General features: G+C 40.6%; 1 protein-coding gene across 6 annotated transcripts in view; it reads left to right on the plus strand.

Moving 5' to 3' along the window:
- sun1b (Sad1 and UNC84 domain containing 1b) overlaps nucleotides 1-9,747 on the plus strand; it is a 28,359-nt gene that overhangs the window by 3,248 nt on the left and 15,364 nt on the right. For 3 of the 6 annotated variants that reach the window (XM_087178514.1, XM_087178516.1, XM_087178518.1), the window contains exon 2: nucleotides 1,894-2,014. The exons of 1 other annotated variant lie outside the window; for it this stretch is intronic. In XM_087178514.1, the coding sequence (XP_087034640.1) occupies nucleotides 1,894-2,014 (121 nt within the window). Of the gene's footprint in view, nucleotides 1-2; nucleotides 2,015-2,457; nucleotides 2,556-9,747 lie in introns of those variants that run through there. 2 more of the 6 variants (XM_023423250.2, XM_087178515.1) reach the window with 2 other exon arrangements.

Here is a 9,747-nt window from a genome sequence, read left to right on the forward strand (position 1 = left end):
TAGTGACTGTGTCATTTCCCCTCATTTGGATTTATTTTGTCCTTGCTGAGCTCCTTTACCCACAGCTGTTTTGGCAGCGAACGCTTTCTCAGGCCTTATTTTCAACAGTGATTTTTTACATTACCACACATTTGATATGTTATCCGTCATTTATAGAGACCTGGGACTGTGTGTTTTAACTTATAAATGCTGAATGCACCTGTTATGATAAGAAATGTGAGTAGTGCGTCGTTGCACAAGCCTGTAAGTCAGTGCTTTCATGAGTGACGGCGTTGACTAAATACATGGTGTCTAAATTTAGCACTGGGCAGTGTGAGAATGTAACGGCTTATATGTCGTTTGGCCGGACAGTATGTGCAGTTATTATTAAACTAAATATGTGTTTCAAACGGCACCGGTCTGAAACACTGTTTTGACAGTAGGAGTACTATTATTCGCAGGACTCCGTTGTTTGCGCTGTTCGTCGCAGGTAGTTTGCGTAAAGGAGCCAGCAAAGACGTGCGAGGTGAAATACAGGACTGTAAAATGTGTCACTGTGTAGCATGTGTAGACTGGAGGTGTGTGTGTTTGTGGGGATGTCCTCATGGTCTGTTATTGTTCAAGCTTTCTCCTGAATGATGAGCTCAAGCGTCAAATGCCATATTATAACTAAAAAAGATCCAATCACATGCTGAAATAAGAGCTGGAGAACACAGATAGCAATTCATTGAGTACATGTGGTCGGACTGCAGTTTAATTAGACTGATGGTTAGGAGTGCTCTCCCTTATTCTCAGTCCATCCTGCAGCAGTTCTAGCTCAGCTGATGCACAGTAGGAGGTTGGTATTTAATTTTGGAGTGCCCACATTGAGCGATTGCATCATGATTCATTGCACCAGTTGACAAGTCAAAAAAACTAATCCTGGCTGAATTAAAGCAGTGCCCATGGCTTTTGGATATTTGTTTATGCTTATCCCTCTTTTCGGCTGGATGCGGATTTGAAACATGATTAAGATTATTATGGAGATTTCTGTGGTGGATTTGAGGAAAAGCCATCTGTTTTTTTGTGCCGCGCGGTCTTTGCATCCTCTCTCTCTTTGATTGAATAGCTTTGAAGAAGTTGAAGCTGAAGCTCGTTTTTGCTCATGATATGTTAGATATCATAGTGTGGTTTTACATGGTTTCGTGGTTTACAGCTTGTTAGGACCAGAAATGTAAAATCAGTCAGCCATAGTTATTTCATGCTTAATGTTATGTAGAGCAAGGGTTAAACCTTTTTCATAAGAACTGACTATAATCACCTCATTTCAACCTGCATTTCCACAGCTGACTTTTGGCAATATTGACTGCTAATATACACTCAGTTGCCAGTTGAACTGTATGATTTTGGAGGATTTAGTTTGTGGTGTTGTTGAACTGTAGAGCATTACACAGAGAGGTGTTTCTGTTGTTCAGCCTACCTTCACTGATGTAAAAAGGGACAGCTAAATAATAGAAACTGCTGTCACTGTAACTAACAGTATAATTCAACAGCACCACAAACTACAGCCTCAAAACGCGGTATGAAGTTGAATCAGCACCTCAGTAACAGTTTCAACAGAAACTGGGCATTATAACTTTCATGAAGGTAGGATTATTTCAGGAGTTTTATTTGACTGTACTAGGTTTAGCTAGGCGTGCCTAATAAACTGAGTGTATCATGGTAACATAGTATTTGCATAGTCTGGAGATTTTTTCCCGCCCATTACCTAAAACTCAGCCCCACCCCTAGCTGTTTTACTTGGTTTCATAATACTGCCTTCTCTGTGTGTGGAGCTTATCCAAGCGTCACTGTAGGAGTAGCTGTCCCTGTGAGGAGTCTGCTTAATACAAAGGCAAGAGAGGATCGTCACTGTCTCTTTCCTTTCTCTACCAGCCATTCCTGTCAGTTGCCGCCTGTTTGCCGACCAGGGGAGAAGAGACGAGTCATTCATTACAGCTCCAGTGGCGTCTGTGGCCTCCGTCAACTACCAACCAGAGCAAACATGCAGGAAGAGGTCGGCCAGCTCTTGTCCACAGTAGCATTGTTGTGTTCCTGGGGGAAAGGAATGTCCAGAGTCCAGCAGCTCGTCAGGGCCTGCAGGCGCTGGGCTTTCTGACATGGTTGTACAGCATAGCAGTAACTGGTTTTTGTGTTTTTTTTTGGAGAGACGCCCAGTGAAAAGCGCTAGAATTGATTTGGGAAGAGGCAGGGAATTTGCCAGTGCTGTATTGCATTTAATGTGTAGATGCGGCTCTGAATCTGTTTTTAAGATGCAGTTATAGTGGCAGAACTTGAGCTCATTATTAGAACTAATTTGTCTGCAAGAGACAGGCTGAACAAGGCAGTGCATGCATTGTTGTGAGTGTGTATGGAAGTTAGTTTGTGCTTGTTACCCCCCCTTCCACCATGTCAGCATTGGCTTAAAGAGTTGTGTCCCTTACATCCTGACTCTTGCAGTCTAAACAAGGAAGAATGACCATGGATTTTTCGCAACTGCACACATATACGCCGCCACAGTGTGCTCCAGAGAACACCGGCTATACCTACTCTCTCAGGTGAGACTCAGTGCTGTGCTGCTGTACACTTGCTGCAGCATCCAACAGTCAAGCCTATGCCAGTTCAGTTACACCCTATTTGTCATTTATGACCCCAGGCAGCTCATAGCATTAACTCAAAATGAGGCTTTGGAAGTTTGGCATCAACCTGCTACTTCATTTTCCATTTGCTCTTGTCTTGTTTATGCTGTTGAACACTGTTAACCTGAATGTTAGTATAATAACTGGTCACTTTACTCATGTCATTATGAAGGTATCATATAATGAAAGCCAAATTATTCCAAATGTTGTTTTACATTCAGTATTTTTGTGCTGGTTTGTTTGCTCTTTAAAGACAATATCTTTAAGAGCAATGACTCGACTATATTCTTTTAGGATGCAGCGTTCTTTGATAGTCGAGCCTCCTTTCTCTCAGCTGACTCAGAGCTGCAATTATATAGATTAGATTTACCGTTAAATTGGCAAGAGGCTGCAAATAGCATTACTGCATGAGATTACTTTAGTCAGATTCCATTGTTATTATTAATTTTTTTTACTTTTAGAGCTTTTGGAAATCAGTTTATTCTCCTCCAAAAAAAATCATGTGGTTGTGGTTTTGATGAGTCAGCCTCATGATTCAGTTGGTGTGTGTGTTTGTATGCTTAGAGGGGAATTGGGGAGGCTTGCACAGGGTAAAATATAAAAAGCATGTACCCTAGATTGCTTTATACATACTTTTACTACATTGTAGAATCGAGTTGCCTTAGCTAACTTCTACTTTTTTGCAGCCTTTGAGGATTTAAAGGCGTCACGATCAGTTTTGGATTTAAAGTTAACATAATTTCTATAACAATAGCCCCTCCTGTTGTGCTACTCATCTACGCATTGTTTCTTGTGCTCCTCGTCACCGCAACTCATACTGTAGGTGTGGCCGACACTTCATCAGGAAGGTCTGTGCATGTGGAGGAATGTTGTTGTCTCCAGTGCTGTCACTCTTGATGTCGGCAGCTTTCAGTACAGAGAAAGGCATTTGGGTGTGTAGGTCAGGAAATTAAGTATCACCTTGCCCTGTTTAACTCACTTTCTGACTTTAGGGAAAGGAAGAGTTATTGCGTATTTTCACTTAAACCATTGTTTAAGTGAAAGTATGCATGTGTCTTGTAAAAAAAGAAAAGAAAAATCAAGTTTGAACAGAGCCCTGTCATTAGGTTTACAGCTGTGTCTTGCAGAAATGCGGGGAAACATTGTGAAAAACTGCAGTCAGTACTTTTTGCTCTTTCCCATCCAGCTGAGTTCAGGCCGCAGTCTCTTTAAGTAATTATGTGTCATATTATGTGACAGTTGTACACATTATTTATAGGTTGTGGGAATGGTATTGATGCACAGTGGCCTGCCTGGCCTGTTGGGCATTTTCATGTTGATGTAGAATAGCAGGAGGTCGATGTTGTATCACAATATAAATGGCAAAAAAATTACAACTTAATCTCCTCATGATTTCAGGTCAGCTTTGTAGCAAAGTGCATTCCAGCTATGTGAAATCCAGTCTTAGTAACTAGTCTTATGAGTCACAATGGACTGAGGCAAAGTTAGATGAAAGCACAAAAGCTTGTTTGACACCCGGCTGGAATCTACCAGGTAGACTGAAAGGCTGGAACAAGCTAATCGTGTTCCTTTGAATGCAGTCAGCTGAGAAGCTATTAATGAACCTCACAGTCACAACGGTGGCCCTGATCCCAGGATTAGACTAATAGTTTACGCTTCTTGACTAGCTAGTTGAGAGATCTGTGGCCTTTATTGCAGCTGAAAGGCTAATGAATTATCAACTCTCATGAGAAACAAACTTGTTGAAATTCAAATGAGTTGAAGAAGACAGTTACATGTCTTTGTCTCAGCTTATATTCTACGTAAATGTAGTTGTATTTGCTTCTTGTTCAAAGCTCAGAAATTTCAACCCTTCAGAATCTGACAGCTGATTGTGTTGAGACTACAGAGGGTGTCTGCATACTATATGTGTGTATGGCCCACAGTGGATCCAAGTGAGCCTGCAGAGACGGGGGGCGTCAGGTGACAGAAACCGTTGGCCCATCTGTTGTCAAAACTCAAAAGAGCAGTGACAAGTTTTGTGGCATTGAATGGTCAAAGAGAAAGAGGGAGAGGAGGCCAGCCAAACATGTTCTTTTTCCAGCTACACTCAGAGCTCTTTGGAGACTCCCACACCCCAGGGAGAGGCCGTTACAACCCAGGCCACCAATGTGAAGTTAATATAATTAGTACTGTAAATACAGCCACAGAGATGCTTTTATTTATTTGTATCCCTATACAGTTTATTTTAATGAAGAAGAAAGGAGAGTTCCGTGCTCTCACTTCCTTACAGCTGCTCTCACTCTAGTTTCTATAAGTCTGATTCAGTGGTTTCAGTAAGGGAGACTGCAAGGTTTCACCCCATATTCTCTTATAGCCTATTTTTGGTAGATAGAAGGTAGATTCGAGAAGTACGGCCTTGTTGTTTGATCATTAGGTTTTGGAATGTTAGTCGGACAAAACAAGCAAATTAAAAGTGTCACAATGGGCTCAGAGAAACTAAATAGCATTTTAATCCACTATTAACATTTCTTAGACTAACGATTAATAGAGAAAATAATCTGCACATTAAATGATAATAAAAATTATCATTAGTTGCTTTTTTTTTTTTTCACAAAATATTATACAGCTTCTTTGAGGGGAAAAATAAAAATGAATTTCTTAGTGAAGCTATTTAGACAAAACTACAACCTATCAACCGAGAAAAACCCTCAGAGAAGAAGGTGGAGAGATGTGCCTGAAACACCGTCAATGCAAAAAAAATTGTCTAGAAATTAGAGAAGTACTGCATTGATCAAGATTTGTGATTTTTGCATCCCAAAGTGATGCAGTGGTTCTTTACACTCTGCAGTTGAATATTGAGATGTAGGCTGAGTACACCTATGTCCTCACAGAAAGCAGGTATGTGTGTGCTGTGTATTGACTCACACAGATCCTTCATATTTTATGATTGAGGAAGTGGGTCATTGGCGCTCGGGCCTCTGGTTGGAGTGTATTTCCCCCACAAGTGATTGCTGAACTGTGACAGTAGTAAGCAGCAGCAGTGATCGAGTTACTTTATGTGGCTGACTGAACAGCAGCAGCTGATAACTCATGTAAGAATTTTTTTTTTATTATTGTACAAAAGCAAAAAAGTAGAAGACAAACTCAACCTCCTCACCCTGAAGAGCTTTCACATTTGTACATGCGGGTCATGCTCTGCAAGACAAGGTTCAGGGACGCAACCAAAGCAGGCCTGAGCCGAGTGCCAACTGAGTAGCTGTTGTTCACGGTGCTGTCGCAGTTGTTTTGACATCTGGTCTGGGTGTGTTGCAGTACATGCACCACTGGTCAAGTGCCAAGCAAATGACAGCAGCTGGATTTTGGACAGTTGTCCATAGTTATTCCTTGTGAGGGTTAAAGTCCCAACAATGCAGGTGTTTCTATAACTGCTGCACTTTTCAAGTTGTCAGTACTACAATGAAAGGATTGTTGGCAAATTATAAAAAAACAGACTCCTTGCATGCATACGGCATGTGCTGACTGCATTGTACATGTGGGAAACATTTCTGTCTCTGTATTAGCCAGGACTGTTTTTTTTGTGTTACAGCATCTGTCTGTTGGAAGTGGTACAGTATACATCTACAGCTTCTGCTACTGATCACGGCTTCTCTCAATCCAGAGGGCTGTTTAGAGTGGTTTCCATAGCAACCACAGCATCATGAAACAGCACACTATAGTGCCATAGTGTGGCCATCACAGAGATAGAGTGGGGCAGAAGGGAAGTGCTGTCTGTGGGAGGGAAAATGAGGGTGGGCTGGAACGATCCTAATGACAGTGCCAAATCCTATCCACCCAGAGATGGTTGGATGGAAATTCGAAGGCTTTCCACTTAGTCCCAAACTCCCAGTTCCTGGCCTCTGGTAAATATAGGCCTCAGCATCTCAAGGGAAAGAAGACTTTCTCTACTCTGTAGCAGTCGAAGGAAACAGGAAGACAGTTTGTGGTACGTTTGTGCTCCGATCTGGTATTTTCCTCAGAGATTTCCAGAGGCTCTCGCAGCTGAATTTCAGGAAAACACTGAGCACAGTATAATTTCAGTAAAGGCAGTGTGGTCCCACAGTGTCCTAGGACGGAGATGTAAATCAATTGTTGATAATAGGTGAGCAAAATACTCAGTGCGCCTCAGTGAAATTACAGCATCCAAAGTCTCTAAAATTATTTGTTGTTGGCACTGATCTAACCCGTGAAGATTTAGATACAGAGCCGGTGCCTCACATTCGCTTGTGCCTGCACTATTTTCCATTCTGTGCTGTGTATTAGATGCAGGACAAAAACAATGTTGTTGTGATTGGATTATGGAGCCAACCAAACAAATTCCATTTTATGAGATGGCAGTTAGTGACTCCCTGGTAGAAAATATAAATGTGATTAAAGAGCTGATGTCTGACTCCAGGCTGTTCACATTTGGATGTGTAAAATGTTGTAGTATATAAATGGTTTGTGTTTTAATCTGTTGAACAAAGATATGCAGTACACACTGGCTAACCAACAAATGTTTCTCAGTAACTTGGCAGTTTTAGCTCCATTGGCAACAACAACATCGCCCCCTGGTTTTTTTTTTTTTCTTTCTTTTTTTGTGCGTGTGAGGGTAAACATTTATTTGCAAGCATTCGACCTGGCTTTTGTAACCACGCTTCTGGTTTTGAATCTTTGTGAGGCACTTGTGTTCCTAATTGCACTCACTACAATAGACTTGCATCCCAGAACTGCAGACTGGGCCCTGTTGAGATCAGTTTCTATGTATGTGAATGTGAATTAACAGAAAGGCATTCTTACATCTTCATTTTGACTGTTGCATTTTTTTTTTTAAAATTTGTCAAACCTTCATAAAGTTATTAGAGCTGAAATGATTAGTTGATTACCATAAAATCATTTTAAATAAAACTGTTTTAATTGATCAATCAAACATTTCATGGTTCCATATCGTTCCCTAGTAGTTGTGCTTCAAACATATTAGAGGTAATGCATATCTGGACCAGCAAGCCAAAGAGAAATATTTCTTATGAATCTAAATGAAATGTTGACATGTTCAAATTCAAACCACATCTGCTGTGTAGATGTTGAAGAACTAGATCATTGTCCTTGCATGTAAACCTGATGTTTCATTGTGTCAATTATGATGGAATCTCAATTTTTTTTTTTTTTTGCATACGTTATGCAAAGCAGACAGTAGGTGGGTGGATGGCAGTTCCCTTTTGTGGCAGCAAATCAAACTGGAAGTGTTCTTCTCACAAGAAGCGTTGTTACTAGAGTTACTTGTTCTTTGTCATGGAGGGATTTGTCTTCAGTGGCACTCTGGGTTGATTTGAAAGAAATGATAACAATCCGGTTTTGCCTCAGCCGTTTTGGCACCTGCTGTGAACCCCAAGTTGCTGTAAAAATTGTTTCTTATTGTCTTCAGGGTACAAAATCCTGAGGAGCTACTAAAGAGCAGAAGCTGAATTGATGGTGCTTTCACCCCAGGGGCAGATACTTTCTCAATGATTTGAACACATTCATCATTGTTGCATTTACAACTGGATGAATGGCTGAGATCCAATGACTGCATCTGGAGGCCGTCTGCAAGATCTTATTCCATTCCAGTTGTGCATGTCCCCTTTGAAGTGATGTAAATTTTTTTGCAAGCCTGACATAGATCATATCTGGCATAAATGAGTTTTATTTTCATACCTGTTTGTAAAGTTTACCTGATCATATTTTATTATCCTTGATTAATCTTCCTATTATTTCCATTATTAATGTATTGGTTTATAAAATGTAAGAAAATAGTGAAAATTGCTCGTAACAATTTCCGATTTAAAATGACTGATTTTGTCTGACCAACTGTCCGAAACAGTTCAGTTCAGTTTCAGTTGCTATCTTAGAAGAAGAACTACCATTAGCAAATATAATCGATTAATCGACTAAATGTTTTACAGCTTTTAATTATAGTAATTAGTTATAGGTAGGTTATGAAGTGCACTTGAATCTCAGTACTTTGCTGTTTATTGCGGGTCACGTATTGTAACAGTGTTGTATCTAATGTGTGTGAAATATCAAAAAGCAATACATAAGCTGCCAACATGTAGAGTTCTATCTGATCTGATGCTTTGTGTACTTGTGCGTTGTAAGAAAGCCGGCTGCGCCCACTGAGTGTGGGAACAGTATCAAAGCTTTAGTGTTATGTAAGGAGAGCTTCCAGGAAGCTGAAAGTCAGGATGGAAGGGTCTTCTTTCTCTATACACTGTCTGTCTTTTTATGTCTTCTCCTCGCACTTCTGAAAGCGTAGTGTCCATCTCTATTTATATCATTGATGTGGGCCGTGAGAGCCACCTGCAAGAGTGGAGCACAGATCAATTTGAATGCCCAGAACAACTGAAAAGAGTTAGGAAACTAATTAATCGTCGTTTACTGCTCCTGAGACAGACTGGGATCCGCCCACTCATTGTCATGCCTCCACACAGCCAACAGCCAGGGCCAGAGGCATTATGTGTTCGTGTTGTTGGTCCGTACGTACATCTGTTGTGAACGCGATATTTCAGTTCTGGCGAGAGGGAATTTCTTCAAGTTCAAGATACAAATGTCCATTTGGACTTGGGGATGAACTGATTATAATTTGGTGGTCAAAGGTCAAGGTCACTGTGACCTCAAGATATGTTTTTGGCCACAACTATATTATTATAATATTATGACACAATATATAATTTTTCCTATCAGACATGTTAAAGTGATAATATTTTATATCCAAAGGTCAAAGGTAAACTTCACTGTGACATCATAATATTCTGCAAAAGCTCTTTTGCCCATTATTAAATGCTGTAACTCAGGAAGTGGAGATTGTGACCATATTTCCTGCAACTTGGTTGTTTGGCAGAGGCGTACAACTGCAAGACAGTCATTCTAGTTAAACATTGATTTAGTCTGTTAAAGGATCACATGGTTGCCAGCACTGGGAAATACAGATGGAGGATTGGTGGTTGTATAGTTGAAATAAAGATCTATGTGATTCTGTGTGAGGTGTCAGGCAGGGCAGAAAGTTACATTAGACAGGTGTTTTCTTTAACACACACACACACACACACACACACACACACACACACACACACACACA

The sequence above is a fragment of the Seriola lalandi genome, unplaced genomic scaffold (genome assembly GCF_002814215.2).
Source record: "Seriola lalandi dorsalis isolate HSWRI2012SDOR001 ecotype SW California unplaced genomic scaffold, Sedor1 jcf7180002054690, whole genome shotgun sequence".
NCBI classification, from domain to species: domain Eukaryota; kingdom Metazoa; phylum Chordata; class Actinopteri; order Carangiformes; family Carangidae; genus Seriola; species Seriola lalandi.